The 18,227-nt window shown below is 43.7% G+C and overlaps 1 protein-coding gene across 3 annotated transcripts in view; it reads left to right on the top strand.

The window, feature by feature from the left end:
* DOK5 (docking protein 5) overlaps positions 1-18,227 on the top strand; it is a 42,861-nt gene that overhangs the window by 10,617 nt on the left and 14,017 nt on the right. For all 3 annotated transcript variants that reach the window (XM_027646192.1, XM_027646195.1, XM_027646193.1), the window contains exon 2: positions 8,815-8,922. In XM_027646192.1, coding sequence (XP_027501993.1) covers positions 8,815-8,922 — 108 coding nt within the window. The remainder of the gene's footprint in view (positions 1-8,814; positions 8,923-18,227) is intronic.

The following is an 18,227-nucleotide window of genomic DNA, read 5'->3' on the forward strand; positions in this document are numbered from 1 at the left end:
AGAGCTCCACGTCTCTCACCCTGAGGAGCCCAGGACTGGACACAGCACTCCAGATGTGGCTCACAGGGCTGAGCGGAGGGTCAGGATGCCCTCCCTGACCTGCTGGCAGCCGGAGCACTGAAGTGCTTGTAAAAGGAAATACATTTTGACTGCCTGGAACTTGTCCCCGGAGCAGCTTTGGCCGCAGGATCAGCCCGGTGAGCAGTTTAGGCAAATGACTTCAATCATTCGTTGCAGTCCTGTAAGGCAGCGCTGAAGTGCTTGTTACCATGATTTAATGGGCTGTAAATCTGTCACTCTTAACAAAGCCCTGTGTTTTGGTGAAGTCCAGCTCGAAGTGACTCACACGGGAGCATTATTTGCTCTTTCATGCAGATTGACTTTGATTTTAAAGCTGATCCAAGCTCCCGAGCAGCTGGGGGAATGACCTGTGACTGCATGGCTTTGATGTCAGGATTGAAAGGGAAGTGTGGAAGGAATGAGATAAGTTTACCTTGTGCTGAGACAATACCTCGAGACTTGAGGTGTCTGGAGGGATGGCAGATACTCTGTTTGTTACAGAAAAACCTGTGCTGCTTTCTGAAGCTTACAGGTGAATTAATTGGTGAGCAAAGAATGACAGCAGGCCAGAACTGGGCAGTTCTCCCCATCTGTCGGTCAGGGAGGGGCTTGCAGGGCATTTGTCACCCTTGGCTCTCCAAGCAGCACATAACAGGCATCATTAACCCAATTTTGCAGGTGGGCAAATGGCAGCAGGTACAGCTGAACTGTTCAAGGATGGGGAAACTAAAGCCCTTTTCCTATGTCTGGCTTTGGATGTTGGCAGCTTACTGCTGAAGGAATTACTCTGCCGAGATAGAGGCTTAATTCATGTGCATTTTCTGCCTTTTTTTGGTCTGCTTATGTGTAAAGTTACAAGTCCCACTCTGAAATACAAGTCCAAGTCTGGAATGCAGCTCCCACAAATGAGTGTATGCTCTGGAGTGCAGTGAAAGCCTGTTGCTGGGAGTTTGTGAGCAAGTACAGTTCGTCTCCAAGTCCCATCTGTGCCTTCTGAGGAGACATCCCACTGCCATGGCTTTAGCAGGTGAGCTGTGTCCTTGTCAGAGCTGTGAGCTGCTGTTACCCAGGGTTACCGTGCGTGCTCTGCAGCCTCTTCCATCTGATGGGCTAATTAGTGAGCTCTGGAAGTGTTAATGAGCTGCATCAATGCCATTTTCCCCCTATAGCCCGTGTAATTAAAGTAACCAAGTCAGATGTTAGTGACAAAAAAAAAGAAGAATCCCAAACCATAATTCATCGTGGTCATTGTAAGTTGTTCTGCAGTTCCCTAATTCGGACAGGATATTAATGGTGTTAATTCCCAGGATTTGTACTGATGGCCTGACCCAGCAGGACACATCCAGCTGCACATCCAGCTGCTGCCAGCATGAGCTGGCTGCACAGAGCCAGCCTTTAGCCTGCAGTGGAGCCTTTACTGTTTTTTTCTTCCTAGTTACAGTCCTAGGCTGATTTTCTCCTATCCAGTTTCATGCCTAGAATTAACTGTGCCCATATAAAGCTTAGCAGATGTTCAAGGAACCAAATCAGATACTTAGCTCCAGCCTGGCTTTTTTTTTAAGCTGTCGCTGGCAAGAGAAGGTTTCTGCTGTAAATGCTTCTTGGCTCTTCTTTTGGAACGGCTCTTCTCTAATGGCCTTACAGAGCTCAGAATTATAACCTTTTCTGTGTAGGATTTTAAAAAAACCCAACAAACTGGCAGTCCTATACTTTAAAGGCTATAGGTCCATAAAAAAGGGCCTGGAAGTGGAAGGATACTTCAGCTAATGCTTTCTCTAATGATACTGCATCCAACTCATCATTTTTGCAGAGAGAGCAGATGGAGGTTGAAGTCTCACTTTTAATGTCTTTTAGGTCCTGAAATTCTAGACAGTCATTAGAGAAACTGAAAAATGGAGTCAGGTTCTGTATTGCCCACATCAAACAGCACAACTGCTTATCCTTTTCATCTCTTGTCTAGTTTATTACACAGTGTCATTTATTTACACATTAGTTTATCAACAAGTGAGTTGCATGTGAGGAGGATCTGCCAGTGCAGATTCAAGGCACTGAGCAGAGGAGGGAAAGAAATATTCCTGTGCAGAACACTCGTGATACTTGGAGGATAAACCAGGTCTAAATCCAAGCCCTGTTGTCCTATAGACATATTTCTTTAGCAGCTCTCAGTGCCCAGTTCCAGGTACCAACCTCCTGGGTGTCCCGTGTTCCTGGAGCCCGTTCCCTACCCCTGGAAGTCCCTGCAGGGCTGTTTGCAGTTGTCTCCTCTGCCCTGTCTGGACTGAACCATAGAGTCCTTCCAAAGCAATTGAAAAAAGATTGTATATCAGAGAGATTTCACTGGTAAAGTGATTCATCACCTGGCCAGGATCCGTAATTAAGATGTCTCTGAACTCCAACCCTCCAGCTGCCGAGTGCATCAGCAATTTGAAGGGGTGCATTGCTTCTAAACTGCAGTATTGACAGTTGCACTGATTCACTCCAAAGGGCTCTCATAAGCTCCCTTTAAAATTAATTTTTTTAGTGAATAATCCTCCAGCAGGCTGGAATATATGAGCAAATTCCTTCTTGTCTTTCTTTTCCATCCTCAAGTCTGCCTGAGGTGCCAGCAGCAGTTTTGTTGAGCGTTTTTCCCCCTTTTGTCTGAACCAGTGACTAATGTGTACCAGTTACAAGCAAAACCTGTACAATGCTGCTTGTGTTTCCCTGTCACTGTCCCTTGTCACAGGGCACAGCATGGACACGAAATCAAGCCCAGGCTCCATTACTGAGCTGTCAGATAATCCTGGGTGAGCTGTTCTGCTCACTGTGCTGAGATGCTGCTCCTCAGCACCCTGCATGGCTTGGACAATGTACCTCAGATCACAGCACACAGACTTCCCTCTCTTGAGGATATTTTGGCAGTAAATCTTGCCTGTGGAGTGAATCTCATGTAATCATGAAGGACTAAAAAAAAAAATAAATAAGTGAAGGTTTAGAACAAAGTTGCCTTCTAAGCAGTGTGCCAAGTGGGAATGCATCTGTAGGCTCCCATCCAGCTGTTTGGTGTTTTAAACCAAGGTTGGTGGAATGGCTTTGAGTTCTAAGCCTTAAGCTTTAACAAAAATCCCACTTCTGGTTGATGCAATTCCAGGTGGGAGGGAAGAGTTTTTGAAGAAGAAAGGCTGATTAAAATGCCTCATATTTGAGAGCAGCAGGCATCTGTTTTGACCTGCATTAACAAGAGTGAAAGGTGTATAGATTCATAAAAATCTGCCAGGCATTTTTTTTTTTGTGCTCTGGGCTTATAGCAAGTTCTGACCGGTCCCAAAGTTGGATTTTATAACTTGATGAGAAAACTTTGCAATACTGAGCAATATTGTGCATTGTGAACATTCTGAATGTAATCAGAGAGACAAGATTACAGCCTCATTCCCTATTAGCAGCTGTGGATGACTTCCTAGTGGAAAATATTGTTTGTGAAGACTGAATGAGGGGAAGGAGTGAGCTTTATCTCTCCACAAATGTGTTTCTTGTGGGAAGGAGAAATCTAGATGATTTTCTTTAGTGCCCTGGAGAAGAGAACAGCTTGATGTAAACCAACCTTGATTTATGTAGTCATTATAAACTGATCACAATGAATAATGCAATATTGCTTACTCATAACACACATTAAATGGGTATTCAGGGAAAGGGAAATTGTCTTGTTGCCAAGTGCAGAGATATCTTTACAGACAACACTTGGACAACTTTGCTGCTGATTTTACAAAGCCAGTGATCCAGTCTACATGCATTGTGTAAGTCCTGCTGAACACAGCTCAGTACAAGGTTGGGATGTGATTCTTTCTAGTGATCTGTCTACTTGTAATAGTTTCAGTTTTAGACTTACATTGTAGTTTTTTCAGAATGAAATACAGCTGAACTCTGTCAGTATGGGGATGAAGTGGGTATGGAGCAAAACTGGGCTGGAAAAACAGAGGCAAGTCACAATCTTATGAAAGAAATAGATTCAGATTAAGTAGCTCTAGTTTGTGAACTCATGGAAAGATTGTGGGGTCTTCCCTAGGGCCACCCAGTCCCATTCAGCATCGTACCTGTTGATGCCTAGACCTCTTTACTAGAAAGCAGTACTCCAGCTTTTTGTGAGGAAACAGCTCCCTGATGGAGATCTGCTGCTTCAGATGTGTCTGAGGGGGGGGATATAATTAAATATATGAGCTGCAATCTGCCTTTGTTGGCACTCTTTCATTTTTCTAGAAGCAAAGCAAAATTCCAGATCCAGTCTCCTCACAGATTTCCTTTGAATTGAAAGTTCTATTTCAGGGCTCTTTTAACTTTTGACTCAGAAGTGAGATATTAAGGCATTTTTAAAATAGAAGAATTAAGACCCAAACCTTTGGCATATGTTGGCTGGTTGCCTGTGTGAACAACTCCCTGTTGGAAGGACCTTGTACCTGGAGCTCCAGCCCACTGGAGACTCCCTGAAAGTCCAACAAAACACTCAAATATTATTTTGCATGTGCAACTGATGTCCTTCAGTGTGTGAGCTTCCTACCAGCCTTGGGTAAAGTGGAGTATTCTTTTACTACAAAAAACCCCCAAGTCAGAAGAGACTGAGAAATTTCTTAAGCTGTTGTGCTGTGCCTTTACTGGATTATCTGTTTCTAGAACTCATCAGAGTCACAAAAAGGTTCCTGGCAATAGCCCAATGTTTCTGGAAGGCATCCCAAGCTGCATGAGAGAACTTGCAGTGACTGCTTTTAAAAAAGCAAAGTTTGTTTTTATTTGACAGCAAGTTCAGTGTCCCTGTAAATGCAGCTCATTGGAATTCTTTGTTTTAGGGCAAAGTGCAGAAAAACACAACACAGGAATAAAGCAGGGCAGCTTTCCCTGAAGGTTCACTTGTTCACAGAGGAGAAATTTGCCAGATGAGACTTTGTGCTGCTGTTTCTGACCTCTAGATCCCTCTTAAAAAACAAATAAAAGGGGTTGTTTGGTTCTGAATTAAAATAGGTTTGCTTTGCCCTTATGTGGTGGAAGCCACATATCTTAGTTTTTAAAAACAGCCAGTTTTAAACCCCCTGCCTCAAAATCTGAAAAATAGCCTCCCCCCATCCAATTTCTAAATATTCGGCTATTTCAAGATACTTTTTTAGATTCGTTCCTGAACAAAACTACTGAGGGGTGGGGTAAACTTGCTTTGGGCTGAAATGCAGATTTTAGTCTCTAAATTCAAATGTTTTGTTTCTTGGCCGGAATAATTTGTGCTTCATGTATAAAGAAGGACATTTTAGGCACTCAGAAATCCAGCTCTTGGTGATCTTGCTCAGATGGGAGGTGGTGAGGACTGACAGGTCTCCCTCCCACCCCAGTTTCCAGGACACTCCAGGGTTTGGGTCATCACATAGGACAGCAAGACTCTGGTTTCAGTTTCCCTCTTTGCATGAGAATATTCTCAAACCCCAACTGAACCATGAAGCCCAGAACGCCAGAAGAAGATTTTCCACTGTACTCAGCCAGATGCCACCCCTGGAAGTGTCCAAAGCCAGGCTGGACAGAGCTCTGATCAACCTGGTCTAGTGGGAGGTGTCCCTGCCCATGGTGGGGGTGGAACTGGATGATCTTTAAGGCCCTTTCCAACCCAAACCATTCCATGATTCCATGCTGACCAGTTCCAGCTGAGGTCAGTAGCTCCTTTGCTGCTCCTTTCCAGCACCAGAAGGAACCTGGGAATGAAGGGCAGGAATCCAGATACTCAGATTGCATCATTCCTTTGAAGTCACTCCTTTGACTTCAGTTGTGATAATGATTTATAGCAGATGATCTTCAGAGCCAAAAATAGAACTGTCTTGGCCTGACCTCGGACATGGATATTGGGTCACCTCCCTGGATTTGGGGTATTGCACTTCATAAACAGTCACATTATTTCCCTCAAGTTTTGCTTTGTCACCTGCTCTGTAAGAATCTGGAATTTTCAGGAGAGACCACAGGGAGTAGATGCTAATTTTTGATACCCAAATCCCGAGTTAGACTTTTTCAGAAGATCTCAAGGGGAACACTTGGTAAGTTTTAGGTGTTATGTAAATGACAGCTATTACTGTTCTCTCTCAGCACATCAGATCCTGAGTTGCTGTTTGAATTATCTAATCACTGTCAGCCCGAGTGGTTGCAGTGGAGGCAATTACAGCAGTACTTTCAACTAATTCCTATTCATGGAGTAGTAGTGAAAGTGTTGATTTGAGGGATAAGTGAGCTCTGCATTCATGATGGAAAAGGCACCCAAGAGCATTTGGGGCTGGTTCTTGTTGCTGCTGTCAAAACAGCATTAGCAACATAAACAGTTCACGTGCTGTCTTCAACTTGAGGAAACACTGACAAGTCTCATGCACGTGCTAGACCGTGGTGGCATCAAGGACTTAATTATTGGCTCTGTTTTGTAGCTCATAACAGGGTCGTGATGAGCTCCCTGTCTTGGGTACAGCATCATTTCTCCTGTGCATTGACTGGAGGGCTTTCAGGGCTTCTGGGTAGATGCTGCCAGATTGGTTATTCACAGAATCATGGATTGGTTTGGATTGGAAGGGACCATTAAAGGCCATTTAGTCCAATCTCCTTTTTCACTGTTTTATTTCTGGAGCTTTAAAGCATTGTGTAGTTTAGGCTCTGTTGAGATGGTGCTGGCTGTTCACCTGTGGGAGCACAGAAATGGGACTGTGCTAATAGTACCCATTCTTGAGGGCTCCACTGCTTCATTTTTGAGGGTGCTAAGTGGGTTTCCAGTGAGGGGGTTTATATTCTTTTAAGTTTGTTTATAGAAGCTCAGCAGAGAGGAGTTAACATCACATCACAAACATCAATGGGATTCCTAACTGTGTGTTCAGACAAAAAATCATTAATGATCTCAAATCAAAACACTTTGTTCTACTTTAAACTGCTGTTGTGGTGGGATCTCTCTGCCCAGAGATTTCCTAAGAGGAGAGAGCTGACCAGCTCCTACAGAGGGAGGAGAAAGCTCAGGGGAGGGACCTCCCTGACCTGCCTTTCCTCCAGTTTGCTCATTGGCATCACAAATGCCATTTGTTCTTTATTGGTTTAGTTACTTGGGTTGTGATGATGTTTTCCTCAGGCTCTGACATAATATTTCAACCCTGGGACTCTTTTCTTAGAGAATTGTTGCAGCGTGGGATTGGAACCAAAACTTGAAGACTGCTGTTTCTGTTGTGGACTGATTTGGCTTTTGCATCCTTGGAAGTACTTACATGTGCCAGGGTTTTTTTTGAGGGTACTTTGTTTTGCTTTTTTTTTTTCCTCAGCTGTGGGGAACAAAATCTTCTGAAGGCAAATGCAGAAAGACTCTTTCAGGAGAAGTAGGTGCATTTCTAAATTGTGCTTTTGGTGTAAGCTGTCATTGTGGTCAGTGTCTAGTCATTTTTGAACAATTCCATTCAGACCCTTGCATGAAACAGAACAGGTTGAGTGGCCAATAAGCTGGAAAACTGGAAGAAAAGCTTGATGGGTTCAGCTGGTGCCTGGCATGGGAACAGCCTGTCCATATGTTAAATGTTGGTGCAGCCAAGTGGGCCAGGAGTGTGAGTGCCCACGTGTGAGGCAGGATGGAAAAGCTGGGGGAGAATGATACAGCTGGGAAAAACAACTAAAAACTGGTGAGAGAACCACAGCTAGTCAGCTTTTTGGGTGCAGCAATGAAGTTATAGCTACTTTTTGTGAACATAATTGTGCTGAATACGTTGATTAGAATCCATCAGGGGTTCAGAGGATGAGCTGCCTTGTCTGTGCTGGATTAGGTGCTGGCTTAGGTGGGGCAGTGAGATGTGTTGATGGGTCTTCATCACTTATCACTGCAGTGGATTTGTACTGTGAACTATTTGATAATGGCTGGTCTGATTTTTTTCTCTGAAATCACACTGATTTTTGGTGGCAGTTTTGATTTATTTCTAACTTACCAGGTGTTACTTTGGAATTACTGATTAAGTGTGGGCTGTGAACAGTTGGCAAGGCTTATAATTCTTTCCTTCTATACAGGCAGCATGTTAGCAGAGCTGAGAGCCATGGTTTGAATGTAAGAGGATGGTAGAAAGTGCACCACAGTTAAAGAATGGGTGGGAAGATTGCAAGAAATGGTGACAGAAGTTGGAGAGATGAAGTGACTTAATACTGTAGATGGAAAGGTGTTTTTTCAACCACTCTGCACAGAGTCTGCCCCAAATGACTTGAATATAAATTCAGCCAGACCCTGGAAGCAAAATTCCAGGTGTCAGAATGGTCCTTGGTTCTGCAGATAAACGATCTGCTTCTTCATTACCAGTAATTCAGTTCCTTCTCCCTTTTGTATCCTCAGTTCCCCTTATACAGAGAACACACACTTACAGTGTCACCTCTCATGCCTGTATGATGGAAGGTCCATTCCTACCTGTCTGCTCAAGCTTTCCTCACATCTCCCTTAGGCATGCAAGACAGGAAGCAGGAGCAAACCCACATGGAAAAGTGTGCCACTGTTTCCTAGAAAGCCTTGCATTCATTTGCAAGCACAATTACAGCTCTTCCTTCCAAGCATCTTCCTAAGAATTTCTAGTTGTATTATAATTCCAAAGAAATAGGATGTAACTCCCCATTAGCTTAGTTTTATGTTTGCTCTAAGCTACTGAGTTATTATTTGTAGCTCCAGAGCAACAGCTGATTTATGAGTTTAGCTTCTGTATGAATACTGGTGATATTCAAGCCATTGCAGATGCCAAGTGTACTCTCTTGTGTTTCCAGATTTACCAGAGATGCTGGTTAGTATTCAAAAAAGCTTCAAGCAAAGGGCCAAAGAGGCTGGAGAAGTTCTCAGATGAACGAGCTGCTTACTTCAGATGCTACCACAAGGTAAGACACAAGGTTGTTTCTTAGTTTATTCGATGTAATATCAATAATAAACCCCCAAGTTTACATACATTAATTGGGCTGAAAATTGGAACTGTTTTTACTCTCAAGGTCCTAAACCCATTTGTATGTTCCTTCACTCAGTGAACTAGAGGCAGAGTAAGTATTCTATTTTCTACTTTGCACAAAAATCTTGCTAAGTGGAAAATACCTGTATTTTTAAAGCAACTGTCTTTTCCTCAGGCCTTTAAACCCAGATCTGAAATACTTTGCAATGGCTGCTGCTTTTGATGTTTACAGTAACAGTCATCCAAAGGAACATGTGAATTCAAAAAGCTGGGCACTTTAAGGTTCCCATTTTACTGGGATTTTGCATCTGTTGGAAGATAGTACCAGCTACAGACATGAAAGACAACATGCACATTTTTCTTGTAATAGTGGTGTGAAAGCCTTTCATAAATTAATTGGTGTTAAAAGAATGAAGGTTTTCCCTCCAGTCACTTCTCTAGAATTTTGTGCACCTTTCATATTTCATATTCACCTGAGAATTTACATGTGTAACTCTCCTGGGCATGGAGATGGAAATAAAAAAGCCTCTAATTTATAATCATTGCTGGCAAAAGTTTAATATATTGGAAGATTAAGAATTATGTGCAAACTCAGCTTGAGGGTGATCTGTACTTCACTTTGACATACATTTAAGAGGAAATCTTGAGAGAATAGTGAATCTGAATTCAGACTTGTCTGTCTACATGGAATGTGTAATTGATTGGTCATAAAACCTGTGGCTATTTCTAATAAGTCAGGCCCAGAAATAGTTCATTCACATTTACATTAAGCAACTTTCAGAAGTAATGAATGGTGATTTTCCACTTGATGTGTGTGAGGGCTGCACAGTGTGTGAGAGAATTTCCAGCATTTATATTAGTATGACTCTGTCAATTATTGCTGCAAATCTCTGTTTCTTCCATTGTATTAATGCAATATTTTAGCAGCACACACTGACTTGGAGTTCACACTGGGTAATGGACATGAAATCCAAGAGGAATCTAAAAGAGGCTGAACTTTCTTCTCTTCTTTCAAGGAATTCTATAGGTTAGCACATATTTGCATGTATATAACCCATCAGCAGCCTGGATCTGCAGACTAAAGCACCATGGAAAGTCTCATTGACTTAGAGGGATTTTCAGTTATAAGTCAAGCTTAGTCTATATTTAATAGTTATTTAATTGGAGACTATTGCTTCCTCTGTGAATTTAGTTTCTGGGTTTCTCAAGTAGCTTATTTGACAGGAGTAAACAATGGTCAAACTCCACAGTCAGTCACTGGGAATCGACTCTTTGCCTTAGTGGCTGCACAGATCATGGTTTCTTCCTCTGAAAGCTGTAACAGTGTGTAATCACAGCTGGGATATTAATAGTTATAGACATTAAAGCAAACCCTAATCTTGGCTGAAGTCTTGAGAAACACTGTGAGAGCAGTAAGACATCTTATGCACATATTGTGTCTGGTTTTTGTAGGAATTTTGTCAGTCATAGAATCATAGAATGGTTTGGGTTGGAAGGCACCTTACAGATTGTAGTGGGGAATGATGGCAAAACTGAAACCAGTGCACTGATCAAAGCTTAACACAAAAAAATTATTACAGAGAAGTGGCCAAGTAAACAGGAACCCGAGAGAGAGAAAAGGAGGGAAATAAACTCAGGTGTTGTACTTACGAGGTTGTCTTACCAACTCCCAGTGCCTAGAATTCCCCTCGGGGTATCCTCAGGCTCACACGATAGCAGCTGTCCCTGCAAAAGGCAGCGTTGTTCTTCGTGTGAAGCTCGAGTCCCACTCCCAGCACCAACCGTCTGCTTTTTATACAATTAATTGGTGACATCTACCTGGGCAGGTGTGGCCAGCACTGCCCAGCCAGAGGCCTTCGGTCCTTCCCCCTGTTATGCAGGTGGCATCTCTTCTGCACACATGTGGGTACCCTGGAATGTCCCCATGCCCACATGCCCACATTCAGGGGGTCTTTCCTGAATGAGTCTGGGGACTTACTTCATCACCCTCCTCTTCACTTTCTCCTTCAAATGCCCTTGAAAGGCCATCAGCCAACAGTGAGGTACTAATTAATTACAGTTCATACAAAATGCTTCCTTCAAGGACTAAGTTCTCGTTTATCAGTGCTTGTATCCTCATAACTTGGCAGGAAAAGAACAGATTCTCCCAAGTGGCTGTGCCAAACACAGACCAAAACATAGCAGCATGTAATTAAGCCCAAATACACAGATCATCCAGTTCTGCCATGGGCAGGGACACCTTCCACTAGCCCAGGTTGCTCCAAGCCCCATCCAACCTGGCCTTGGACACTTCCAGGGATGGGGCAGCCACAGCTTCTCTGGGCAACCTGTGGCAGTGACTCACCAAAATCTAGGGGATATTTCAGGCAGGAAGACGATCTGAACCCAAATGTCTCGAGGGGAAGTGGGCAGAGAAATGTTTACCTTTTGGAGGAGTAAAGCACAGCATGGAGCGAGTGTTCCTGACAGCGCTGGTTCCAGCAGGGGGAACTGGTAGATTATATCCTAAATCTTCTTAAAGGGCTCATGTGAGGCAACTGGGGTCTGAGTCTAAAGCTGGATATACCTCAGATGATCAATCTGAACTTTGATGTTTTTTTGGTGTCTGGCTGAGCTGCCAACTCCAATCACCCCTTCCCCTGAACCTCTCTCTGCTTCAGGGCCCAGGTACGCAGACCCAAATTACAGGTAATTGCTGAGGTTTCTGCCAGGGGAACCTGTAATCCTTCTGTGTAATCCAGAGGGATCTCTCTTCCCAGCATCCAGGTGACCTGGATGCTGTGGATGTGCTTGCTGAGAGGCTGGACAGCGATTTCTGCCCTGAGACTGTTGCCATTGGCATTTGTTCTCCATGTTTATTGCCCCTCTTGGCCACACTGGAATGATGCCTCAATACTGTGGGGAGGTTGAGATGAGATTGCCTGGGGCAGTGGGGTGTCCCTTCTGCAGTGACTCTGGGGCTCTGCAGTGTCTCCATTTGTTCCCTGTGATGGAAAGGCTGCTTTCTAGTTGTAAAATCATCAGCTCTCCAAGCCGACAGGTCCCCGTTTATTTTTAACAAACCTCGCTGAAAGGGAACTAATGAATATTAAAACAGCATTTTCTGGGCAAAATGTATTCACTTACAAAGAGCACAGGTGGATAAAAATGAGTTTCTTTTTTAAATAAGCCTTGTAAACGTGTGAAATTCTAAGGTGGTGAATGATACAGCTTCTAGCAGTGTTAAATATGAGCTGCTGAAAACAGAGAACATGTCAGTGCTGCTCTGTACCCTCTGTGGATGAACTGATCCTAATAAAAACCATAGTTAATTATTAATAAAACCTCCAACAAATAGCTGAATATGGCAGAGCCTTCAACTATCACTGCTTGTCACCTGCTTTTGATGGTATCAAGGCATCATGCACAGGTCTGGGGTAGTCACTGCTCTTTTGATACATGTTTTGTCAGCAAGAGCAGCTGTTGTGGTAACAGCTCCATGGTGTGGAGAGGCTTTGCTGTGACAACTCTCATTCTGTCACTCCTGGACAGAGACTGCTGTCACTGTCTGTGACAATGAAGTTAATCCTGCAAATGAGAAGCCCAGCCAGTCCTGTTAACGTGTCAAGTGTCGCTGTGCCATAAACTTGTGCTAACGAATCTGAGGGTGAACGTGGTTCAGTTCTGAAAGATGATGCTGTAGGAGGAAAACCTCACCTACAGATTACCAGTGTTTCAGAAATAATGGTCATTAACTTCCTACCTGGGTTCTGAAGTGGTTCTCAAATGCTGTTGAAAGCAGCATCAAATCTGGAAAACTGAGGAGCCCCTGCTCCCCCCATCGATCTCGAGAGAGGTTTAATCCATCATAAAACTGTAAAGGGTAGAAAAAGGAAAATGATGAATGGAGCTAATTTTTCAGTAGCACCTGCCTCCTTCACTGAAGTGTTTCATTCTGTTACTATTTTTTTTTTTCTATGATGGATTAAAGTGCAAATGTTGCTTTGATTTATCAGTGGAAGGAGGTTGACTGGAGCACTGGGGCTGGTGGCACTGTGGTGATACCAGTCACTGGGCTGAGATCATCCAGCAGCTCCTTGGCATCTCGATCCATCAAGGTCTCACCTTTATCCATCTGAATTCTGGATCCCCAGAAGTGTTTCTGAGTTGTCTCAGTGGTATTTTGGAGAGTCCAATTGGTTTGCATTTGAATGCATGATGGTTGTATCCTTGTCTGCAGCCCTGCACCAGGGCCTGAACTTGGACATCCTCACCACTGGTGAGGATGAAACAGATGAAACAGAAAAAAAGTACCTTTTTTTTTTTTTTTTGGTGTAATATTGACCTTTAAATACTTTCTAATTTTGTTCTGGTTTTTTTTTTTAAAGTGGAAAGATTGCCGTGTCCTAAAATACCGGTTGTCTGAGAACAGTCATCTGTAACTTATGAGGAGAACTGGGAATTTGCATACACAAAGCAAATTGCCCACTTAATTCATTGGGTCCCACAAGGGAGAGAAAATAATTAGAACCCAGGCTACAAAATCTATGCAGAGAGTTTCCTTTCAGGTAACTGTCTAGTTTTCACTTGTTAAATGTAAATAAGCAACCACAAATTGCCACATGCTTTAACAATACTGGAGGAAGGAAGAAATTCTAATGTCTCCAGGTTACTTTTTTGACTTTGCAATGTGCCAGAAGAATCCTTAATATTCCAATACAAACCAACTAATTGCGTAGTGCTGACAGGAATACACCAGTTCCTTGAGGGGATCTAAGTTTTAATCCGATTGTATTAATCTTGCCTTGAAACAGCAGAAGTAATTTAACCAGTCTTTCTGTCTAGTTATGGAATAATCCATTTGGAAAATTGAATTCTGTAATTTGTAACTGTTTTCCAGGCAAAACTGTATCAGTAGCAAATGAAGTGTTTAAAGTATGACCACTCTGCTAATAACTGGCTGTTAAACATTTCTTTTAATGAATACCACAGCTTAGCTATGAATGAAGTGTCAAGTTCAAGGCTTTAAAAGAATTAAAGTAACTTGTCAGGATATTTTGGTGTCTTCACTCTAATGCCATGAGGTTCATAGCAAGGCTGTGGGGCAGGTTCATGTCCTTCCATCTGGAAGGACAAACCTTGTGCCTGTGAGGGAAGGAGCAGCCTCTGAGGGTGGTGGAAAAACTGAATCTCTAAATCTGGTGGTTGTTCCTGGCATTGATTTCTTGGAGTTTTCTTTCATTTCCAAGCCAGTGTTGGGGTTCTGGGCAGTGTGTGCAGTTCTGTGTGTGAGCAAGGGAGAACTCGCAGCTGATGGTTTTTCCCACTGAAGAAATGGAGATATAGGTATGGCTGTACATTTTATATATATATATATATACACACAAATACACACACACATATATATGTTTTAATAAATATATTAAAGCCAGCAGATCAAGGGAGGTGATTGAGCCCCTCTGCCTTGCTCAGGTGAGACCCCTCCTGCAGAGTTGCCTCCAGCTCTGGGAGAGGATGTGGAGCTCTTGGAGTGAGTGCAGAGGAGGCACCAAGATGATCCGAGGGATGGAGCAGCTCTGCTGGAGGAAAGGCTGAGAGAGTTGGGATTGATCAACCTGGAGAGGAGAAGTCTCTGGGGTGACCTAATGGTGGCCTTCCAGTGCCTGAGGGAGCTACAGGAAAGATGGAGAGGGACTATTTCCAAGGGCCTGGAGTGACAGGACAAGGGGGAATGGCTTCAAACTGACAGAGAGTAGGGTTAGATGGGATATTGGGAAGGAATTCTTGGTGTGAGGGTGGTGAGGCCCTGGCACAGGGTGCCCAGAGAAGCTGTGGCTGCCCCGGTTGGATGGGGCTTGGAGCAACCTGGGATAGTGGAACATGTCTCTGCCTGTGGCAGGGGGTGGAATGAGATGATCTTTAAGATCACTTCCACAAACCATTCTGTGATTCAAGATAAAATTTTAGTATGGTATTCATATTAGTAAGTTAGATATGTGCAGGCAAATCTTAAAAGCAGAACTGAGCAGTAGTATTTTGCATTAAATGTTCCCCTGGGGTGTCCTGGGAAATGTTAGATGTATACTCATCATGGGGGCAATTTTCAGTAAGCCAAGACAGAACCAGAGTCCTTAATTAAGATTAAAACCCAGGGTACGTGAGAACCAGTAGTATGACAGGTGCGTAGGCAATAAATATACTCTCTTGTGTTGTGTTCTGAAAGGCTCCCCATATTTGAGAATTATGCACTAATTCAAACAATAGCTTGAATGCTAAAGATTGTTTTTAGTAAACTATGTGTTTGGCATGTTTTTGAAGGGAATGGGAGAGATGGAAGAATTTTGTCTGAGTGCATCTGTCAGGGTGAAGCTCTGTCTGGTTGTTCTGTCAGCTGGGAAGAGAATGATGAATCCCTGTTCCTGGTTCAGAACTCTCTTACCACACATCTCTGCAAGCATTTCAGTTTTTAATCTAATGAAATGTATTTCAATTATGTGGATTGTCATCCTAATGTAAAGGAGGCTTGAGAGTAAAGAGGAGGGGGCAAGTATGCAAAGGGAGGTCTTTAACCCCTTAGAAAACATTCTTCTTGTGATTTCTCTGTTAACACTGTCTTAGATCTGATATTTGTGGTTTAGAATTTTAGAATTATGTTGATAAATATACATTATTTGCTAATCTCATATAAATAAAACCTACCATGAATTGAACTAATCATGAAAACACTTCTTTTGCAAGAGCCTGGCAGGAGGAGAGTTATTTAAAAATGGAAAAAAAAAAAAAAAAAAAAAAAAAAAGAAGAAAACTGGAGCCTGAGATATTTGCAGGTGTTTGATGCCTGCTCCTGACTCCTTTCCAAGAGCTGGTGAGGGGGTGTTTGCAGCCTGTCACTTCCTCGGTGTGAATTGGGTGCGAATGTGCCAGACAATTGGAACCATCTGTTGCTCAAGGGTGAGCAACAGGGAGGCTGTTTAGTCATCTGGGATAACAAGGGTGTTTTGGAGCCCCTTTTGAGTGACACAGCAGGTCAAATATCGTGATCTTTAGATGACATCTCCCTCAGGGGCGCAGGTGTGACCTGGAGCCTTCCTTCAGGAATTGCTTCTTGGCTAAAGCTGGATCTTGTCAGAAGAGCCATTAGCAAAGTGGAGAGCATCTCTGGGCTTCTGAGAGGTGAAGGCAACTTCAGCCCCCAAAGGAAGAGAGGGCAGGTGCTTATTGAATGTTGTTTTGCCAGACATAAAAATCAGGTGCCACAAGGTTGTGCCCAGGACAGAAGGTATGAAAGCTGGGTTCAAGGGACTCTTGTGCAGGTTACCACTTGTGCCACTGGTCTCAGAGAGAGCCCCAGAGTGCCACATTTTGTCCATCTGTGCCTGGTGCTGAAGGAAGCCTTAGTCTGGAACTCTCTGGGAAGAGCCCAGAGTATGTGCATTTTGCTGCAGACATTTGGACCTGGGTCAGGGGTCAGAACAGGGACTGCCTGGCTGTCACCCTCCAAAGGGAGATGCTTTGATGGCATCCTGTGCAGCTCAACAGAAACCACTGGGAAGCCTTGAGATGCATGTGAAGACTTTGCATGTGAAATGCCATTATACAAGAGCTCTCAGGCAGTCAGTGCAGCACAAAATAACTCAGGACCTGCCAAATAGTGTAGCTAGATTTCTCCAAATATAAATACCCTTTCTTTTTCTCCCCCAGTTCACAGCTAAAGCATGAATTGCAAAGGATTTGGTGATTGATGGCATTAATGACATAATATTGTTGATTTCAGACGTCACCCAGAGGGTGAAATCATGTGCCCTTTCCTTTGACCAGGCTGTAAGCCAGGGCTTTTGCTCTCCTGGAGGGAGATCTTAGTATCTGAGGTATGGCAAGAGCAAATCTCATTCCCCATGGCTGGATTTAGAGCTGACCCAGTCCTGGGAGAGCTGCAAGGTGGATGTGACACGTACAGTGTGCAAGGCTGGGAGCCTCTGGGTGGGCAGGGGTGAGCTGGAGGTTGGAGTGCAGAGACTGGAAAGTCCAGAATGTCTCCAGTGGTACAGAAATGAGAGAAAATGGGTGGTGGATGCTCTGTGCCAGGGCTCATGGAGGGAGATAGGGCAGGAATTGCAACTCACAGCCCTAGGGAGAATAAAACATGTCAGCTTGGGGGTTGTGATCTTAGCGATTCTGGGAGTGGTGAAGGGAAAAGGTATGAGGCTGGAGTCACAGTAAGAGAAACAGAGATCAGGAGTGTCTGTAGTGCAGGGCAGACAAAGCAAATGCTTTAATCTTGTCCTTCTCTCACTCCCAGAGAGATGAACGTGCTCCCATGTGGCCTGGAGGAGCCTGACTCAGGCTGCACACAAGGGGCAGCAGTGATGCTGTTTGGGTGGGTTATTTTCCTTTCCCACCCCTGTGCAGGAGACTCTTTGTGAATTATTTTATTTAATGTGTTTTTAAAGCTCTGTCCTAAGTCCCTTCATTATCCCACTTCCCTCACTGGGAATGTGGGATATCTCCCAGCCCGGGGCTGATGGGGTTCACTTGGTGCCTCTGACACTGCTGAAAGTGCTTTTGGCTCCTGAGCCAGCACAGAGAGGCAATTCCCTGTTTTCTGACCAGTGCAAACCTTTCCTGATCACACTGAGCCCTGTCAGCATCCACAGGATTCATCATGCTGGAGACAGTGGGATATCCAGCAGTAGGAGAGTGATTTGCCTAATTTTCAGAATGGAGCTTTCCATTAGCAAAAATCCAAGGTAGAAAAATGATTCATTTCTAAAATGTAAGACTACATTCTGCTGACTTTGGTAGTCGAGGTTACAAAGCTTCATTAGCACATTCCCTTGCAGGAAATGTAAGTGTGCTCACTCTAAATGTCAAAGTAGTTGCTGTCCTGAATGAAAAAGTCTGATTCTTTATTTCCTCTTGCATTTGAATCCTTTCTTGGCACCTGAGAAAAATATATTGGAGCTTGGCAGCTGGCAATTTGTGCTTGACCTGTCATGTACTGAGAACGGTGGGAATAGGTTATGACAGATTTATCATATTTAGAAAGGAGTTTGTCGGTGTCTGGTTAGCACTGGGGGATGTGCTCCCATCACAGGATTTCCTGGAAGAGCAAAAAATCCTCTTGCAAAATTAAGCGCAATTAGGAAGTCTCCGTTTTGACACTTCTCAAAATCTTCAACCTGGAGGCTATAAAAACCTGAGCTCTAAATTTGGCAGCTCTGCAGAAGGTTTGGTGTGTTCCCCATGGGCTGTTCCTTCCAT

The sequence above is a fragment of the Corapipo altera genome, unplaced genomic scaffold (genome assembly GCF_003945725.1).
Source record: "Corapipo altera isolate COAL_440 unplaced genomic scaffold, ASM394572v1 64, whole genome shotgun sequence".
Lineage (NCBI taxonomy): Eukaryota > Metazoa > Chordata > Aves > Passeriformes > Pipridae > Corapipo > Corapipo altera.